This window comes from Thamnophis elegans, chromosome Z, assembly GCF_009769535.1.
Source record: "Thamnophis elegans isolate rThaEle1 chromosome Z, rThaEle1.pri, whole genome shotgun sequence".
Classification (NCBI taxonomy): Eukaryota; Metazoa; Chordata; class Lepidosauria; order Squamata; family Colubridae; genus Thamnophis; species Thamnophis elegans.
In genome coordinates this window covers 82,352,220-82,373,997 of record NC_045558.1, presented here as the reverse complement: position 1 = coordinate 82,373,997, position 21,778 = coordinate 82,352,220, and the positions used below count along the sequence as shown (strand labels likewise).

Below are 21,778 nucleotides of genomic sequence, written 5' to 3'. Positions count from 1 at the left end.
TTAGCAACTGTTTGAAATTGTGATGGCACTGAACAAAGAGACTTATAACTGGTGTCCAAAGTTATAGCCATTGCTGCACCTCTGCTATGACATGATTGCTATCTGGCCCCTTGGCAATCTGGTCACACTTACAATGGATTACCAAGCCCTCTGTGATCATGCAATCACCATTTACAATTTTCTCTGTTAGCTTTGCCAGAAAGTCAACAGCGAAGCTGACAAGGAAGGTTCCAAACTGCTACACTATCTGGTACCTGCGTGCTGGTTGAAAAAGACCCACTAAAATTAATTTTTCAGCAAGGCTCTAAAATTCTGCTCAGCTTTTACCTTGGACTTTTCCAGCCAGTGTTTTTGAGACAGGGCTGCCTGTCAGAGGGATTTCACCTTATGTGGGGTGGTGTTCCTTTGTAAAGCACAGCTATTGTTCTCAAAGATGCTGGCTGGAAAAGCCTTTATCCCCATTCTGTAAGGCTGCATTTGCCATAAAGCTAGAGAATGTAGTACTTTTAAAGGCTAGAAAGGGGAGGGGAACTGGTGCACAGAAGAAGCTCTGGATCCAAGTTTTGATTTCTCTGATTCAGTACAGGAATTCCATTCCATGCATTGAGAGGAGCTGCCTAATCTCTTTCAGCAGGCACTTTCCCCCTCTGTACATTTAATGAACTGCATGGTCACTTAATGACCACATCTGGGAGAGCCAAGATAGTGGTAATTGAGTGAGGCAATCATAACAACTGCCACAAATTATTATCATTATGAGCAGGCCCCATTATGGTTGTAAGTTCAGGATTACTTATAGTACATGAAGAATGGTTGCAGAATTTGGCTTTGACTAGTCTAGATAAAAGAACGACTGGGATGACATAATAGCAGTATTCCAATATTTGAGAGGCTATCACAAAAAGTAGGGGGTCAACTTATTTTCCAAAGCACCAAAGGGCAGGACAAACTAATCAAGGAGAGAAGCAAGCTAGAATTAAGAAATAATTTTCTAACAGTGAGGACAATTAACCAGTGGAATAGCTTGCCCTTAGAAATTGTGGGTAGGCTTTTAAGAAGAGATTGGCCATGTGTAACGGTACAGGATCTCCTGCTTGAGCAGGGGGTTGGACTAGAAGACTTCCAAGTTCCCTTCCAGCTCTATTCTGATTGATTGATTGACTAGATCATATGCGGGAGTTAGCCTTAGTGCTTGAAGTCATGTTCTACTGAGTTCAGAAATCCCTATAAACAGAGTTGGTGGAGAAGGTAAATTATGGCAAAACAGTCCTCAGAATGTCCTCTTTTTCAAAGGGAATATTTGAAAGTGATGAATGGATTCCTTCAAACAACTATTTTGCTATTGATGTTTTACTTTACAGTTTGACCGATTCCTATTTCCTATATTTATTCCAAATTTCAATATGGCATGGCTAATAAAATTATTTTTTGAAGTCACCATTAACCAAATTAGAAGCAGTGAAGTACAGTTTCAAATCTTGGAATACTATAATCAACCTGTGGCGGCTTTTTGTCCTGCAAAATTAATTTAAATATATATTTCTGCCACTTTTAAAATGGCTACTTTAAAATATCTGCTGTTAAAACAGGTATTATCTAAACAAAAAAATATTGGCAAAATATTCATTTTTATCATAGAATTTCTCCCCAAAGTGGCAATTTTAATTTATCTTATGTTAATTTGTTTTAATTCCAGTTCACATTAACATAATTATTTTGAAATAATATATAGTTCATATTTATCATAGCAATACCAAAATATGTTACTTTTTTTCTTAATCTTAAAGCCAATTTTCTTCATGAGTTCTATTTGATATTCTAATGTCATATTTTTGTTAATATTCTTGACTTCCAATTATTAATCCTGAAATCTGTTTACAGATGAAGGCCTTTAATTTTCCCATAGTGAATCTTAAAAATTATCACCAAATCATCCACAAATACAATAATACAATAGCAGAGTTGGAAGAGACCTTGGAGGTCTTCTAGTCCAACCCCCTGCCTAGGCAGGAAACCCTATACTGTTTCAGACAAATGGCTATCCAACATCTTCTTAAAGACTTCCAGTGTTGGGGCATTCACAACTTCTGGAGGCAAGCTGTTCCACTGTTTAATTGTTCTAACTGTCAGGAAATTTATCCTCAGTTCTAAGTTGCTTCTCTCTTTGATTAGTTTCCACCCATTGCTTCTTGTTCTACACTCAGGTGCCTTGGAGAATAGTTTGACTCCCTCTTCTTTGTGGCAACCCCTGAGGTATTGGAACACTGCTATCATGTCTCCCCTAGTCCTTCTTTTCATTAAACTAAACACATCCAGTTCCTGCAACCGTTCTTCATATGTTTTAGTTTCTAGTCCCCTAGTCACTCTTTCTAGAGTCTCCACATCTTTTCTACACCTTGGCGACCAAAACTGAATGCAGTATTCCAAGTGTGGCCTTACCAAGGGATTTTAAGTGATATTAAGACTTCACATGATCTTGATTCTATCCCTCTGTTTATGCAGCCTAGAACTGTGTTGGCTTTTTTGGCAGCTGCTGCACACTGCTGGCTCATATTTAAATGGTTGTCCACTAGGACTCCAAGATCCCTCTCACAGTTACTACTATTGAGCAAGGTACCATCTATACAGTACCTGTACATTTCATTTTTCTTGCCTAAATATAGAACCTTACTCTTTTCACCACTGAATTTCATTTTGTTAGATAGTGCCCAATGTTCAAGTTTGTCAAGATCCTTCTGTATCTTAAGCCTATCTTCTGGAGTGTTGGCTTTTCCTGCCAGCTTGGTGTCATCTGCAAATTTGATGGGTTGCCCATTTATTCCCTCATCCCAATCATTGATTAAGATGTTGAAGAGTACTGGGCCTAAAACAGAGCCTTGGGGTACTCCAGTGCATACTTCCCTCCATGCAGATGTAGTTCCATTGAGGATTACACATTGAGTGCGGTTGGTCAGCCCTCAGATGGTGATGCGTAGGTTATGGTCTACCTTATCAAATGCCTTACTGAAGTCCAAGTAAACTATATCAACGGCATTCCTCTGGTCCACTAATTTTGTCACTTTGTCAAATGATCTGCTTTTGAAAACCCACGTTGGCTTTTGGCTATTACTTTACTTCTAGGTGTTCGCTAATTCGTTGCTTGATTATCTTTTTCAGAATCTTTCCTGGTATTGAGGTCAGGCTGATAAGTCTGTAAAATGTAATTAACTTATAAATTTGTTTTTTTAACTTTAATTCTTATAATTTTCTGAACTTTTGTCTTTTGTCTCTATTCAGTAGCTCAAGTAGATTTAGTGGATATCCTTGACCTTATCTGTAAGTTGTTCTAATGAACCCCTACATCCTTCTCTCAATTTGGCAGCTTTCCTGGTGACTGCTGTGATAAGAAAGTGAAAGTATAACAATTGCTATGTTAAAAATAAAATGTAGGCAACCCCTTTAAATACTCTATGCACACACACACACACACACACACACACACACACAAACACAGCATTTTAGTACCAATTAGCTCTCCCTAATTATAGTCTCCTAAATTCTTATTGTGGTATTTCTGGGCCTTTATTAAGATTATTCACAAAAATCCCTTGTTATTTTTACCTTTCCATAAGTTATTTTTTGTAATATGTCTTGTTCAATCTGCACTTTTTTGTTTCATAAAATCTACTAATTACTACAATCAACATGCCTATGAATGTCCAGGCTGATAGTATAATAGCTTTATTATTTTGAAAGGCATTTTATAAAAAAAACAAAAAAACATTTCCTCTATTTTTAAAAACCACTGCCCCCTTTTGTCCATTTAATACTTACTTAGATCACAATTTTGTTAAAAGTTTTTGTTTCAAATTCAAATCCTTTAAAATACTGGGGGAGGGGGAGAGGTTCCTCTTCATAATTTTTAAAAAAATTGATCTTCAGTTCTATTTTAAATATATCCGTTAGGTTGTAAATTAAATTTACAATTTAAATTAATTAGAAGTGTTTAAGAAGATGAGGATTTTTCAATCAAACCTCCATAAATATTCTATACCACTCTACCATGTCAAACCGGTCATAACACCTCATTCAGAAACCACCTGATGTTTCTAACTGAAAAAGGCAACAAGGGAACTGAATGGTTTACATTGTCATTCTCTAAATCCATTAATTGCTTTTGGTATTGGACTCTGCTTTCAAGTCAAATATTCAGTCAAAAACAGTACATGATAAAACTCAGTATGCTTGTACCCAAATGTGCAGTATTGGGCTAATGAAATGTGCTGAGAGTTGGGTTATGGTAATTGAAAGAACTCATTTTTTTTAAGTCATGATAACAAAATTGTCAGTGAGAATCGGACCTCAAATATAGTTTTGTAAATGTGAAATTGTAAAACCAGATATTGGTCTTAGTCATACTGTTCCCAGCCTTATGACAAAGAATAGAGGGAAAGAGACACAGCAGAGAGTTGAAATATGTTCCTGTGAAATTTGGTCTGAATTCTTTCTAGCGGAGCAAAAATGTTATAACTAGGCATCAACAGCTGTCCTCTAACTTGTTTGTCTGTCTGTCTGTTTGTTTGTTTATTGGATTTATATGCCGTCCTTCTCCCAAAGGACTCAGGGCGGCGTACAACATAAAAAAACCCTACATATTACAAAAGTTAAAAAGGAAATTAAATAAAGTATCCAAAAACAAACCCAATTAATATTAACAATAAAATTTTAAAAATTAGATTAGGATTAACAATTAAATTAATCATTTATTTTATTCTGTTCAGACCAGGCTGGCTTGCTGGCTTTTTAGGGCGCATCGAAAGGTCTGGAGGTTGGGGATTATGCAAAGCTCTGGGGGCAGCTCATTCCAGAGGTAAGGCGCTCCCACAGAGAAGGCTCTCCCCCTGGGGATCGCTAGCCGATAATCTGGCCGACAGCATCCTGAGGAAGCCAACTCTGTGGGATCGCACTGGACAGTGGGAGGCTACTGATGGCAGTAGGTGGTTTCGCAGGTACTCTAGGCCTAAGCCATGGAGTGTTTTAAAGGTCATAATTAGTACCTTGAATCACACCCAGAAAACAACTGGCAACCAGTGCAGGTCACCTAAAAGGAGTGTAACATGGGAGCACCATGATAACCCGCACGGCCACATTCTGGACCAGTTGAAGCCTCCGGGTGCTCTTCAAGGCAGCCCCATGTAGAGAGCATTGCAGTAGTCCAGGCGAGAAAGGACGAGAGCATGAGTGACTCTGCACAGAGCTTCCTGATCCAGGAAGGGGTGCAGCTGACGTACCAGCGAACCTGGTAAAAGCCCCCCCCCCGGTCAAGGCTGTCAGGTGTTCTTCTAAACTAAGCCGCATATCCAGGAGGACTCCCAGTTGCAGGCCCTCTCTGAGGGGGGTAAAATTTCTCCCCCTATCATCAAAGATGGAACAAGATGCACAAATCGGGGAGACTGAAACCACAGCCACTCAGTCCTGGAGGGATTGAGCTTGAGCCTGTTCCTCCCCATCCAGATCCGCACATCCTCCAGGCATCAGGACATCACATCTAGGGCATCGTTTGGGTGGTTTAGGGTAGAGATGAAAAGTTGGGTATCATCAGCATATTGATGATACCATACTCCAAAACCATGGATGATCTTGGCCAGCGGTTTCATATATATGTTGAACAGGAGGGGTGAGAGAACCGACCCCTGGGGCACCCCACAAGTGATGTGCCTCGGGGTCGATCCCTGTCCTCCAGTCAACATGAACTGCGACCGATCCGACAGGTAGGAGGAGAACCACCGTAAAACAGTGGCAATAAATTGCCACTCCCAAGTCTCGCAGTAGGATACCACAGTCGATGGCATTGAAAGCCGCCAAGAGATCTAATAGGACCAGGACAGAGGAGCAGCCCCTGTCCCGGACCTGCCAGAGATCTTCAACCAATGCGACCAATGCAACTGGGCCTGAAACCCGACTGAAATGGATCCAGGTAGGCAGCTTCATCCAGGTACTGGGGAAGCTGACGTGCTACCACACTCTCGACAACCTTCACTACAAAGCGAAGGTTGGAGACCGGACGATAGTTGGCTAAAGAAGCTGGGTACAGGGAAGGCTCCTTACGGAGGGGCCTCACCACTGCCTCCTTCAAGACAGTGGGAAAGAATCCCTCCCTCAATGAAGCGTTGGTAATCGCCTGGAGCCAGCCTCGTATCACCTCCCAGGAAGCTGAAACTAACCAAGAGGGACACAGGTCCACCACACAAGTGGCAGCACTGAGTCACCCCATAATCCTGTCCATGCCCTTGGGGGTCACAGGGTCAAACTCATCCCAGATAGTCTCCACAAGATTCATCCCAGTTGACTCGCCCGAATCTACCCAGTCAGAGTCCAAGCCTCTCCGGATCTGAGCGATTTTATCCTGCAAATACTGAACAAATTCTTCAGCCCTACCCTGCAAGGGGTCTTTCTCAGTTCCTTGGTTAAGTAAGGAGCGGGTCACCCTAAACAACGTGGCTGGGCAGTTATCTGTGGATGTGATAAGAGTGGAAAAATTTTGCCGTTTTGCTGCTTTTATTGCCACTAAGTAGGATTTGATATGAATTCTTACTAGTGTTCGATCAGATTTGGACCGGCTAGCCCTTCAACCACTCTCTAGTCATCTTTTCCGGCGTTTCATCTCCTGGAGCTCCTTGGTAAACCAGGGAGCTATCCGGGATTGACACCAGGTCAGAGGTTGCAAAGGCACAACGCGATCCAAGGCCCCAGTGGCTGCCCTATCCCAGGCTTCCACTAGGGCTTTGGTCAAGCTGTGAGCAAGGGATTCAGGAAAAGTCCCAAGCTCCATCAGGGTCTATCAGGTGCCTGGGGTGGAATCCATCTAATCGGTTCCGCCTCCCTGCGGCCAGGGGTAGCAGTATGGAAGTCAAGCCTGATGAGGAAATGATCAGACCATGACAAGGGTTGGATAGAAATATCCCCTAAATCTAGATCATTCATCCACTGCCCAGAGACAAAAATTGGGTCGAGCATGTGTCACCTGTTATGGGTGGGATCTTGAATTAACTGAGTTAGGTCCATAGCCGTCATGGAAGCCATGAACTCCCAAGCTGACTCGGATGTCTCGCCAATGGAAGGCAGATTGAAATCCCCCAGGATCATAAGCCTGGGGAAATCAACCGCCAATCCGGCTAATACAGTCAATAGCTCCGGCAGGGCCAATAAAATGTAGCAGGGAGAAAGGTATGTAATAAAAAGGCCCACCTGAACTCCAAAGCTCCATTTCACAAAAAGGGACTCACACCGGCCTATCTGAGGCACAGTGACCTCCTGAGGTCTGAGAATACAGCTAGGCTAACTAAGGTTCCTTTACTGAAGAAATAATGTAAATCTCTGAATTTTGTCTGGGCATTTGTGTGATATCATGGCATGAAAAATTATGCATACTTCTTTAAACAATTTAACCTACTCAATAGGATAATAATTTCAAATTTATCTTCTGGGCAGTTTCACGAAGCTCATCACCTTGGTTTTATTATGGTTTATTTCCAGAGCTTCAGAAACTCAATGGTTGGCAAAGTTTGATTGGCCCTTAAGTCAATCAGAGTTTGAGAAAGTAACAATGTGTCTTCCATAGCAATAGCAATAAGACTTATATACTGCTTCATAGTGCTTGACAGCCCTCTCTAAGTGGTTTACAGAGGCAACATATTTGCCCATATATAATAGCATTGAGATATATTTCATTGCTGGTGTCATTGGGTGATGGGAAAGATAATTCATCACAGCAACTAATATGTTTAATGTAGTAGTTAAGTTTAGCAGTATATAAGACTAAGTGCTAGTGCTATAGCTAGTCAAATAACAACACAGCAAAAATATAGCCTTCTTTGACTTCTCTATTAACAGGGACCTTGTTAATATAATGTCTTTGGAAGCTATGTCTAACTCATGATGTTTTACCATAAAAAAAGTTTTGCAATTTGCAACTCAAGCTGGGCTGAGGAATTAGTTCGAAAATTGAAATTATCAAAGCCTATGATTTGAAAATGTGGTGGTGTAGGATTAAAGCATGGTCAAAGATGGAGTAGCTTGCTCTAGATCCTGTTTGTTTCTTGGTCATTATGTTCTCTGAGTTCATCCAGTCCAAAAGCTTGACACACTATGAACAAAAAAAATAAGTACTGATTACCCATCCACCATTCATCTTGATCTACAAGTTCAATTGCACTTGAACCAAGCTTTTTTAACTTAGCATTAACTTTTAATGCTTGAAATAATTTTTGAATAAGTAAATAAGAGAGCAATTGCAAGATAGGTTGACATTTCAGATTTCAGTTTATTAGTTCAAGAAGTAAGTTCTTCAGGCAAGAACTTACAAAAAAGATTGGAAGATCTTTGAGAACAATCATTCTATTTTGAGGAGATGACTGACCATATCTGATCTTAGTCTGAAAGCACTAGAACAATGTTCCCATAATGCACTTGACTCATCTAATTTTTAGCCTATTCCTTCAAAAAACAACATCAACAACAACAACCCACACGGTATTTATAAGTTAAAATGTCACTATTTCTTTATATCTCAAATTTAATAATACAATTATAAATTTGTCACTTTTGGATATCCTTAAATCATCTAGTACGTATACATGTATTTGGCTTTTAAAAATTCTAGTTGATCTAGATTTTTATTTCTTGATAAGATCTGACAGCTCAGCCGAAATATTAGTTGCCTTATGACCTAATTTTTATGAACTTGAAAAAGCAACTCTAATAATATTTCTACTGAAATCAATCTTTAATAAATAGTCACCCCCAAACAAAGCTCTGTTTAAAAAAATAGATTATTCAAACTGCTTTTAAACAATTAGTTATTTGAAAATTTTAATTGGAGAAGATAAACCTGTAAAGAATCTAATGGAGGCACAACTCTTCCACATTCAAGATTATCTGTCACCTGATGACCCATATTCTTTACACTACATTTTAATTTTTGTACCAATTATAGTGTATAAGGATAATTCCTATTAGCATATTTATGGTCATTGCTTCATATTTATTGTCTGCACAACTCATTAATCTTTGTCTAGTGTGTAGGGTTGACAGCACAATCTATTTTGCTATCTTTGAGTTCCAGCCATATCCAAAAAGGGCTTTGTTTCCATGTAAATAAACTATGTTTAGGATGAAAGAACAATGGTGCATCATACAGTGATTGACACAAGCCAGGGCTGCTAATCAAAAGTAGATTTTATTACCAGATGAGTCAAATGCATTATGGGGCCTTTGTTCTAGTGCTGTCAGGCTAAGATTGGATGTGGTCAGTCACCTCCTCAAGATAGATTGATTGTTCTCCAAGATTACAAAGAGTCACCTTATTATCCAGACCAGACAACAGGGCAGTTCTTTCCAAACAGACACCTTTTGCAAAAACTGCCTATGCTTTCAGTTGATTTGAATTGCTAATACATAATCTGTCTAGCACAGATGTGCAATGAATATTGGGATGTTTTGCAGGTCTTTGGATGAGGTTGAAAGATGAGGTAATGATTATTCAGTGATGGTTACTGGACATTTGCCAGCAGTTAAGCACTAATACTTTCTGTCGATACTAATCAGATCATTTTCCAAAGCATCTTTCCTTTCATCAGCTCAAGGATAATAAATGTAAGAATATAACATAGCCTTGTTCTTCTACTTAATAGAGATGTCAGGAATTTAATATTTTGATGTATTTTTAAAAAAAATTGTTATTCCTTCTCAGAAAAAAAATCTGAATAATAACAACAACAATTCATTAAGCCTCATATAGAGTAAACTGATTACTTTGATTTATCTTAAAACTTGTTTTTATTAGAAACAAAAAATGTGCAATCAGTATCCTTGTTTTGCAAAAAGATGTAACAAGAACAATATAACAGAGTTGGAAAGGACCTTGGAAGTCTTCTCATCCAAATCCCTGCACAAGTAGAAGTCCTAAATCCTTCTGGGCAGATGGCTATCCAATCTCTTCTTTAAATACTCCAGTGAAGGAACATCCACAACTTCTGGAGGCAAGCCATTCCTTTGATTAATTGTTCTCATTGCTAGGACACCAACCTACCTACCTTCCTTCTTTCCTTCCTTCCTTCCTTCTTTTTCTTCCTTTCATTTTTTTGGAGGATGGAATGCATATCAGTTCTTTTCCAGTACTCTGGTCATTCCCAGGTGCGCCAGGATCTTTGAAAGATATGGTTCAGTAGTTTTGAGATCACCTCTGTCAACTCTGGGATATAATCTCTCTGGTCCAGATGATTTGAACTCACCTACAGTGGAGATAAATAGATAGATAGATAGATAGATAGATAGATAGATAGATAGATAGATAGATAGATAGATAGATAGATAGAGTGGATACAGTGGATCATCTTCATGGATTAGTCCTGTTGTGGACTTGCACAACACAAAGAACTGTGAGCTAAGCTATGCAGGGCCATCCAAGTTATAGTGGAGAAAAGATGGAAACTAATCAAGGAGAGAAGCAACCTAGGACTAAGAAATTTTCTTAACAGTGATAACAATTAATCAGTGGAAAGGCTTGCCTTCAGAAGTTGTCGTTGCCCCATCACTGGCAATTTTGAGACTGGCAGGCACTTATCTGGAATGATATAGGGCCTCCTGCTTGATAATGGGGTTGGACTAGAAGGCCTCCATGGTCCTTTCCAACTCTTGTTGCCTAGATTACCATGAATTATATGGCATGGTTAATCTTCCCCAAAGCTCCTATAACTTCAATCCCCCTCTATCACTTTGCAGTGATTAGAATGCAGCATTGCAGGTTAACTCTGCTCACTGTCAGGAATTTGCTTGATTGATTCAGGTTGATTCAGCCTTCTATCCTTCCAGGGTCAGTAAAATGAGAACCTAGATTGTTGGGGCCAATATGCTGACATTGTAAATTGCTCAGATAGTGCTGAAAAGCATGGCGGAGTGGTATATAAATCTAAGTACTACTGCTATCTCCATTAGTAAGAGTTAAGTCCAGTATAACTGACTGCTGGAGCATGAAATTCCTAAACAATGACTTTAAATTCCAGAGATGCAGCAATAACAGGCAAGCCAGACATATGTACTCCAGCTGATGCCAAGATGGCATGGAAATTGAGATGAGGAATTTAGTGGCCAATGTTCACCAGATACTTTAGCAAGTATCTGACTTAACAAATGCTTCAAAAGTAACATCAAACACCTGCACCACCTGCCTAGTGAAGTGGGATGACTCACCTTGACCAGGTCAGTGTGGATGGATGCATGTAGGTGGGTTTACACACTGAGTGGGTGTGGCCAAATGGGTATGGCTGGGTCAGCACAGATGACTCAGTGCAGATGACTTGATCAGATGGGCACAACAGTTGGCCAGGTGAGTGCAGACAGGTCACTGTGGAACACGTTCCCCCCAACCAACATGGGAACAACTCAGTGCCCCACCAGCCCTTTGCCTCCCCGAAGTGCCAGTAGCCAAGTGCAGAGTCAGGCACTGTTTTGCTCCATCCCAGTGCTACCTCAAAGGGAGAGAAATCTGGAAAGCCTCCTGGAGCCCACCCTGGAGCATGGTGGGGATTCATCCGCTGCCTGTGAGAATCACATCCCCATTGCTCTCCTCCTTCCTCCCCCTCCCCCTGCCAGACTTGGGGCTGTGAAGATCTGGGTGGGGAGGAACTGGCTCTACCTCAATTCTAACAAAAGGGAAGCTTTGGCTCACCAGGATCTCAAGACCTGTCATGTTTTAGACTTCTCCCAAGGGAGACAAAACTTTAACTTCTCCAGATTTTGCTGTCTACAGTTGTGGGAGTGAAGAACTGAGCTTTCTCCATCGTCCCTGTCAGGCTGCCTTCCCCATCGCTGTTGTTGCAGTCTGCCACAATCCTGAAAGAAGGGGCTGGGGGGAAGGGGTAGAAGTGGTATTCAGCAGATTCTGACCAGTTCTGGAGAACTGGTAGTGAAAATTTTGAGTAGTTCGGAGAACCAATAAATACTTCTGCCTCCCGAGACCCAGCTGATCAGGAAGGAATGGAGGTTTTATAGTATCCTTCCCTGGAGTCAGGAAGGAATGGAGATTTTATGGTATCCTTTCCCTGCCCTGCCCACCAAGCCACGACAACAGAACTGGTAGTAAAAGTTTTTGAATCCTACCCCTGGAAAGGGAGCCTCTTATTAAAGGGGAAAGGTGGGAGACACCAGTGCAGATAGGAAGCAAAGGTGTGGACCAGTTTTATCCAGACTTTTGGGTGTCCAAGACCTGGGAATGGAATGTTAATTGCTTCTTTAAATATCCTGTTCTCAAAACATCCAGCTACCATTGTATTGGACACAGACTATTAGCAGAGTGATTTGAAGATTAGTTTTACTTTTTGGTGCCACCTGTTTTTTAATATTTATATAGTGAACAAATATTGGGTTGATTTAATTACTAGACAAATAGATTTGTGCATAATATGATAAGAGTATTTTTGTTAAATACAGGTAGTCTTTGACTAACAACCATAATTGAGCCTAAATTTTTTGTTGCTAAGTGAAACATTTGTTAAGTGAGTTTTGCCCCATTTTATGATCTTTCTTGCCACAGTTAAGTGAATCACTGCAGTTAATAATATGGTTGTTAAGTGAATCAGGCCCTTCACTGTTAGTGCAGTTTAAGACATGTTCCTAATATCACAGAATGTAGGACAAGAAGTCAATTAAAGTTGTAGAAAGGCAGGTTCTTGTTCAGGAAATATTCCCTAATAGGAACAATTTGATAATGGAATCACTTATCAGATTGATACATTTTCCTCTGCTGGTTGTAATTACGCAGGAATTGCACAGCCATGCTTTATTTCTTCTATTTGGTTATCAAATTATTCTTAAAAGAAAACACAGTATAATTTAAAATAGTAAGCAAAGTGAGAAATTAAGTTGTGAATGGTAGCAATTACAAACATTTTAGTTTACTATAGGTCAGTGATGGGCAACCTTTTTGGCGTGGTGTGTCAAAAATCGGCAAAAAATCGAGCATAACTCGCGTTGTGTGTCACTTCGACAAAAACATAATTTTGCGCAATTTATAGTTAAACTACAAAAATATATAATTGCAATATAATTGTATTTAATAAACCAAAAACAAATTATTTAACATAGCTGCTTAGTAACTTCTTTGTTCATCAGTCGATTTCGTATGTTGCCCTTGATATTATTATCAGTATCACTTACCAACGGTCCTGCTTAGCAACCAAAATGTTGGCTCAGAAACTCTGGCATTGAAGCGTGCAAGTCTTAAAGCTGTCAAGTTACAAGACCCTTGCACCCCTAACCCTTTAGGAAAAAAACCCCAGGGGTCTTCAAACCTGACAGCTTTAAGCCTTGTGGACTTCAACTCTTCAACTAAAAGAGAGACTGATAAATATTAAAAAAAATAAAACCAAAAAGCAGCTACTGCAGTGGCTTAGAATTTTACTCAATTACTGTTGAGCCCATGGAAAGTTCTGCAGCCCCAGGAGCAAAGGAGGGGGGACGGAGAGAGAGAGATTGGCTGTTTGGGGTGCTTGAAACCACCTGGCCCTCCCCAAAGGAAACCCTCATTTGCAGGATGAGCCTCGACTGGCTCTGCCCAGCGGGGTTACCCCAAGCGCCATTGGGCAGCGACGGATGCTTATCCTTTTTCCTTCGGCTGCTTCAGCTGGGACTTCAGACACCCCAAGGGAGGGACTTTATCGGGCCTCCCCCTCCCCACCCTTTGAATGAAGGTGTGATATGGCTCCTCCATCCCAGCGTCCTGCTCTTTAACCCAGCCAGAATTACAGGAGGGCTGCCCCCGTTCTGCTTTCCGGGGTGGATCTTAGCCGAGGGACACCAAGACCCCAGAATGGGTGGGGGTGGGTGGGGGAAGAGCTTCTTGACAGAGGCCACGATCGACTTTTGGAAGTTGTGTTTTCGTAAAATAAGATTAACCTTTGGATGTGTTTGTTCCGCTCGGCCAGCGGCGTTTTCTCCCACTTAATCCCGGCGGATCCTGATATCTGAGCTGGAAAACTGCAACCCCCCGGAAATGATGACGCCCCGCTGAGTAGCTGGGACTTGCAGAAAAAGGCTGCAGAGAGAGAAGCGTTCGATCCGTAATCCGTCTGTGGGGGGCGCTGGGGACAGGCCGGGCCCCTTCTTCCCACCTCTATCCCCCCCCACTCTTGAGGGACAAGCCCTTTCCCCTGTCCCAACGGTGGAATTTGAGGCTACCTCTGCTTTCCCTCTCCCTCCCTCAGTTGTGCAGCAGCGGCAGCGGCAGCTCTCAGCCTGGGCGGCAGCGTCACGCAGGCTGTGGAAGGAGGGGGAGGAGGAGGGAACCAAAGAGAGCTTTTACCGAGTCTGCGCCCCACAGCCAGGACCGTCCTGGCGCCTCAAGCCGCGTTTCTTCCTGCAAAACCCTTCTGGCGTCAAGCGGAACTCTCGGGTTGCCCGAAGGGCTTTGCAGGAAGAAACGTGGCTTGAGGCGCCAGGACGGTCCTGGCTGTGGGGCGCAGACCCGGTAAAAGCCTCTCTTTGGTTGGTTCCCTCCTCCTCCTCCTCCTCCTTCCACAGCCTGCGTGACGCTGCCGCCCAGGCTGAGAGCTGCCGCTGAAACAAGTTTGGGGAGCATGTGCGTGTCACCCGAAATGGCTACGCGTGTCAGCACTGACACGCGTGTCATAGGTTCGCCATCACTGCTATAGGTAATGAAACCATCCAAACCCAGGCATGTTTCAAACCTACAAACTTTTGACAGCACACGGAGTTAAGCAGAACTGAACAATTTTTGTAGACATTTTAATATATTGCTTTCCTCAACTTTTAAACACACCTCTATTTCAAGCCTTCCTGTATATTTAATACGTAGTGTGGATATTAACTCAGAATGTCAAATGTGATAGAAGAAACATCACAAGCAGTGTCAGATGATTTTGTCCAAGCATAAACAGATGGACTGTGAATGTAGGATGTTACTGAATCTCCCCTTCAGCACATGTTGTGGTGTAAGGCCAAGTCAACAATTCTTTATTTAAGCTTTAAAGTAGTCTTCTCTGGTTCAAGCATTAGTAAGGATTGGGCTGAGGGGCTACACCTTTTTCTTCTAAGAGCAAATAAACTTACTAGAAAGGATAGATAATTGATTCAGAACATATATTGTAGCCAATTGTTCGAATGACAGATTTTCATGAACCTTCAGCACCAATTGAAGAAATGCTTTTTGCATTATTTATTTATTTATTTATTTATTTATTTATTTATTTATTTATTTATTTATTTATTTATTTGTATGCCGCCCACTCCCGGAGGACTCCGGGTGGCTCACAAAAGACAAGGGAAAGGGGGAAATGAGACAAAGACAACATATTAAAAACAAAGCCAACATTCACAATTTCTGTGGAAGTAGATGCTTCTCAGCTCCCCCCAGCCTGCTGGAACAGCCAGGACTTGGTGGTTTACATATTACAGGAATATGAAGCATAGTTCCTTTAAATTTTGAATTGTTTGCGTTAGGGCCAGTATATATTTACAACTACCTAGTTCTATGCCACGTAGCAAAAAGTTGAGCTTCTAGGCACTAAATAATGTTAACTGCTGCAGGGACAAAGTTATTACTGACATAATTAGCAAATCTGATTATAGAATTGGAGACCTTTGGGTCATGCATTGTAATTTCTCAAACTTGTTTTCAAGTGGTGAAAAATTGAACATGGATTCTCCATTATTTGAAAACCTTAATCTGCTCAACTTGGTTCTCATTGATTGGTGACAGTTGTACATATCTTAGTAAATAAGACCAGGTTCACTTTAAACTAATTAATGTCTAGTTTTTGGTGATGGCAGAAAGTTACTAGAACCTGGAGACTCTGCCAAAGGCCAATCTGAATCAAGGACAGAATGATGGCATTGTTATTCTAATGGAGGATAGGAATAAATAATGACAATGGGAGTGATATTCAGATTTTGAGAAAGCCAGTATTATGGAATTAATATGTTGAAAGTTCACAAAGAAACATTGATTCCATTAGTATGGAATTGGTGTGGATTATCTTAGATGGCAACATATTTAAATGGCAATGTGCTTTGTTAGCTCAATATGGACCTGATGGTTTAGCTGCTTCTAAAAGACTTGATACGTATGTTAATATTGTAGTGTTCAATTAAAAATTTTAAATCTTTCTTCTTTTGTAGAAAAAAACCAAATGAACAATTCAAAATACCTATAACAAATATACAAGAGCTTGGAAACAAGAATTGGAAATGCTGATCCTTTTAAAGGTGATGGACTCAAGTCTTGAAGGATGCAAAGTGATTTACAGTTAAAATTAATATTGGCTAGATACTGTTTTTTATATTTATTGGGCTCTGAAAGAGGAGGTGTGTGTGTTCAGGTCATCATCATCGACAAGCATAGAAATATCAATCTAAAGTTGCTTCATTGGCTATGGTCACCTCTATATGGGATAACGTAGAGCACTTATTACTTCAATATTAATCATGTGACTGACCTTTCATGTTAGTCAGAAGAGTCAGATTGTGCAAAACGCTATAAATGCGTTCCTAAAAGTTAATTCTCAAATTAATTCAAGATACTGGTTTTGACATATAAAGTCCAGGTAGTCTTCAAATTGAGCCAACATTTATGTAGCTAAGTGAAACATTAGTTGAGTTTGCCCCATTTTATGACTCTCCTTGCCACAGTTAAGTGAATTATTGCATTTGTTAAGGCATTCAGAGGTTCAACATGTAGTTCATCAATTCAGGAATACCTGCCTCCACCTTAAGCATTGTTTAGGCTAGACAAATACGGGTAGTCCTCGACTTATGACCACAATTGAGCCCAAAATTTCTATCGCTGAATGAGACATGTTAAGTGACCTTTGCCCGTTTCATGACCTTTCTTGTTGCAGTTAAGTGAATCATTGCAGTTGTTAAAATAGTAACACGGTTGTTAGGTGAATCAGATTCCCCATTGACTTTGCTTGCCAGGTGGTTACAAAAACTGATCACATGACCCTGGGACACTGTAATCATAAAAAATGTGAACCACTTGCCAAACATCTGAATTTTGATCATGTGACCATGGGGATGCTGCAAGTCGTGTGAAAAATGGTTGTCACTTTTTTCAATGATTATGTAACTTTGAACGCTCACTAACTGTTGTAAGTCGAGGACTACCTGTATTATGTTTAGAATCTTATTATTTTGGCATGAACAATTCTAAAGACTGCAGTCTTTTGATACAAAGACCTTAATTTGAGGCTTTCAAATGATTTGATTTGAAGAGAGAGCCCATGGAAAAAAAATAAAAGGATAAAATTTGTCTTTTTTTTATCCACACCCTAAAGTAGTGTTTCCAGCTCCAATTTATGCAATTCTAGCTCGGTTACATCCAGATTATGTAATTTTGTCGGTTCCCTGGTGGGAATGAGCCAGGGAATAGTTAGTCTTTCACTCTAGCCATTTTATGCTGGCACTGATGGTTGTTAGCCAACAAGATTGTAAGCTGGATGTCTGCCATAGTTCACTGCTATGCTAGTTCTGGCAGAACTTCTAAAATAATTCTTTTTAGTAGTAACTTAAGAGGGCAACTATAAAACTAGATACACGCTTGGCACAGGTTGACATTAGCAAACCAACGAACAGCCAAACCCAAGGGAAAAGACAAGAAATAATATGAAGTGGAATCAAGCACAACCCAACAAAATAAACTTGATCTGAGTCTTGAAAAAAATTTTTTAGCTTCTGCTCCCAGGGAAGATAGCCAATAAATCAGCAGGCTCTTCTTTAACAGTAGAAAAGAGTAATCCTCTTTTCTAATTCCAGACCTCTTGAGGTGCAAATTTGTCATATTAAGAATAAGACCCTCAGATATCTTGGGATCCATATACAAAGACTAAATTTTAACTGGTTGACTGATACAATATTCCCCAATCCCCCAAAAGTCTTAAATCTGCAGTCTATTTCAATCTGCTCTTCTTTAACAGTAGAAAAGTTATTTTCATGTTGTAAAGAAACAAGAAAAGTGAGTAACAAATGGACTTGCCTCAGCCATTGATGCTGAAGGTATAAAGTAATATTGAAGGATCTTTCTCCTCTTTTGTACTTCTATTAACATTAGAACTTTTGGCAATTTAAATATGTCAAGAACACAGAATATGAAGAATTAAATTAGTTTCAAAAGAGCATATTTTGAAATCATATGTTGATAATATAGTATTAATATGATTAAATGGATGCAAAATTTCAATATGCAGTTATAGAGATTGAACACTGGAAATTTCAAGGGAAAAAGTATAATTGCTAAAATGAGGGATCTTTTACTAATTTTGATGGTGTTAATCAGATATATTTTACAATTCAATTAAAAAATATCTTGATCAAAAAATGGATATACATTATCTAATATTCTAGCTCCTTATCTTCAAATATTACATAAAACATTAGTTTAAATATTAATTTTAAATGTAAGTTTAAAGGAAGAAAGAATAATTTTAAAAATAAGATAACCCTTAAGAACTAAACTTTACCTTTACATTTTTGGAAGATAATTTTCTTGTCCTTTCAGTTTTGAACTTCTCAAACCAGAAGAATTAAAAAAAACTATTTCATTTAAATTTTTGGATTCAAATTCAAATTAGCCAAATTAGTTACAATGTTATACACACATGTATATATCATAAATAGCCAATGATTACTGAAAATGCCATCACTGAAATCCATGATTGTGACATGTCTGAAATCCATAAACAGTCTTTTTCATATCAGTTTCATGAGTAGTAGTTAAAAGTAGTAGTATGAATAATAACAGTATCAATAACTTTGTTAGGGCTAAAGGTTTAATTTTTCAAAACAGTTTCAAATAAATATCCAAAATGTTTCAGGGCAACTTCAAATACTTTCATTACGTGCCAGGACCCAGTTTTAAAGACAGAAATAGTCAAGACAGAGTCACATATAAAGATTTCCAATCAGCAGGAACAGTATGTGTCAACGAATATATATAAAACTAAGCATTTCCAACCCATAACTATATAACAGCATTTTATTTCACAATATTAACAAGGATATATTGATAGAGCTTTTCAGTGAATGCTTCCGATGAAAACTTTTCCAAAACTCTGATTCTCCCAGCAACTCCCATTGTCCTCTTTAAATTAGGATCTTTTATAAATTTCTCCATGGCTTCTGAAAACTGGGTTGGAACAGGATTGCACAGAAAACCTGTCTGTTTGTCTACAACTGATTCCACGGGTCCTCCCGAATTTACGGCAATAACTGGGCACTTCATGTACATAGCTTCTAAGGGAACTATACCAAAGTGTTCATTACTTGGTGTATACAGGACACATATGGAATTGTTAAGAAGAGCTACCTTCTGCTCATCAGAGAATGATCTTAGAAATGTGATATGCTTATCAATCTGAAGTTTGATAGCGAGTGCCTTTAATTCAGCAAAATATTCCACATTTTCATTAACCGCCTCATCATAACCACCAGCTAAAACCAGATGAACTTCACTCCAGCTTTGAGCATCAAGTCTACCACGAAGATCGTGTAATGCTTTCAAAGCCAAAACTAAATTTTTCTTTCTTTCATATCTATTGATGGAAAGAAACAAGAATTTCTTGTTCCCAATAGGAACTATATTAGCAATATTTGCAGAAATAGAAGTATCAAAAATATTGACATTCAAAGAGGGATAAAGGACCTCTGGATTGATGTGACACAAGGATTTGAAGGTCTGTTTGAAAATATTTGCTGTGAAGTAACTATTGACAAGAATACAGTCAGCCATGCCAGTTGTATACTCTTCTAACCAATCTAGTGGAGCTCTGTAGAAGCGTTTAAGCAATGATTTCCTCTTAGTTAAAAGTTGATCAGGAAAGTGACAGTAAAACAAAACTTTCTTATGAGTCCGAGCTAGACGTAATATTGGAATGCATGCAGACACCTAGGGGAAGAAGAAAAAAAGTGGAAAAAAGTGTATTATGATTAAAGTTAATATGTTTAAAAAATGACTAAAATTTTGTATTAAATGAGGCATTGTCTTATATTAAATTTTCAAATGATTTCCATCTTGATCATCATCTCCATGGATATTTAATTTAAAATTGTTATCATTCATTCATTTATTTTTCTTAAGAATGTCAGCTAATATTAGCAATACAATACAATACATGTATTTTGTTTTGGTAATTTGTCATTTTTGAGGTCAGAGAAAATCTGATTTTTATATTAGACAAAATTTCAGTTAGTCTCCTTTGTTTATCTAAATAACACCTCCCTCCAAGCATTTATTGTCTAATGCTGACAAATTTTGGAGAAAATTCAGCAAAAGATGCAAGGAGTCAAATATTCTGGCTTGGTTAATGTGGCAATATTTGAGAATCACCTTTTCCCCCTCAATTGAAAAAAAAAGTATGCTTTATGAAATGAAGGAAAGAATGAATCTTCTTGATTATTTCATATTCAATGATTGAGCAAAAGGACCTATTAAAATACCTCAAAGATCAGAGATGCATTTGTGTTACTTTTGAAAGTAACTGTCACATCCTGGATGCCCAATTATAACATCTTTCCAAAAAGAGAAAGATTTATAGACACATCTCCTCACAGATATATCCAGAGAGATAGCTTTTTAAAAAAAATTTTTTTTAGGACAGTTACAAAGTAACTAGTTCATAAATATGTGAAGGCACGAAACATGGAATAATGTTCTGAAATAATATAGTGTAATAATGCAATGTTTTCTAGATGAAACTAAAAACATTCAAAGGCACACAATTTCCTCAAATAGATGACTTTCTTTTAACGTGAAATACGAATAGTTCTAAAATAGTAAGCATAATAACATTGTTCACAATGTGAGAAAGGAAGGACGGTGTGCCCAAGTTTCATATGACTGGCCTAGAAGCTTAATTCTGACTGGATAACAGGGAGTCAAAATAGAAAAGTGGATATTTTTTCCTTGCGATCTCTTAAGCAGTGACCTTAATTAAACTTAAGCAATGACCTTAATTAAACTTAAGCAGTGACCTTAATTAAACTTAAGCAGTGACCTTAATTAAAGAGAATTATGGGGAGAAAAAGGCATAGAAGTCATTGTGTGCCATATATCGTGACTTGGTGCGTATTCAAAGATTTTATGTGTAATATAACGTTAGGGGGGAAATAAGTTCAGGAACAAGGCTATCCGAGCGCTCAACACACCTGGTCACAAACAAAGACATCAAACTCTTCTCCACTAAGCAGCAGGACGTGCAGAGCCAGCCATATCATGCGTAGCACGGCGCAGAGCGCGTGGCACCTCCCGAAAATGTTCCTCGGCAGCCAGTCGCCCGCTATGCGTACGTCTAGCTCAGCCGTCTCGGAGAAGCACCGCGAGGAATCGTAGCGCGGGGTCCAGATTTGCACGCGGCAGCCTCGCGCGCGGAGAGCTAGAGCTGCGTCTACTATCAGCCTCTCTGCCCCACCGATGCCGAGATCCGGGTGCAGAAAAAAAACGGAGGGTCCCTTTCGCTGCTCCTCGCCATTTGTTTCATGCTCCGTTGCTGCCATGATGACGTCCGTTGCCCAGGCTTCCGCAGTATAGGGCATGGTTACGACACACATATCCGGATCCGGATCACTAAAAATAGACACCTCAGCTTTAATTTTGTTCCTCTGAAATAGAGTCTAAATCACTGCCTGATCTTTTTCCACGTTCGGACCATATAGCTAGGAAGGAACCCTTGGGAATAAAAACGAAAATTCAGCCTACTGTTTTTGTTGAAAGGAAGAAAGGGTGATCTGG

The 21,778-nt window shown here is 39.5% G+C and overlaps 1 protein-coding gene across 1 annotated transcript; it reads right to left on the bottom strand.

The window, feature by feature from the left end:
• Positions 1 to 19,009: 19,009 nt before the first annotated feature.
• ALG2 (ALG2 alpha-1,3/1,6-mannosyltransferase) lies at positions 19,010 to 21,751 on the bottom strand. The gene is made up of 2 exons (XM_032237768.1): positions 21,196 to 21,751; positions 19,010 to 19,936 (listed from the first exon to the last, which is right to left on the bottom strand). The coding sequence occupies exons 1-2, from the start codon at positions 21,595 to 21,597 to the stop codon at positions 19,028 to 19,030; spliced, it is 1,311 nt and encodes a 436-aa protein (XP_032093659.1). The 5' UTR covers positions 21,598 to 21,751; the 3' UTR covers positions 19,010 to 19,027.
• Between the last annotated feature and the right edge of the window lie 27 nt (positions 21,752 to 21,778).

Bases quoted from the DNA above. Each gene is read 5' to 3' on its own strand.
- ALG2 (XM_032237768.1), bottom strand. From the start codon at position 21,597: ATGTGTGTCGTAACCATGCCCTATACTGCGGAAGCCTGGGCAACGGAC. The intron at 19,937-21,195 runs GTGTGTTGAGCG...TTCTTCCCCTAG, and splicing joins ATGTCTTTGTTTGTGACCAG to GTGTCTGCATGCATTCCAAT.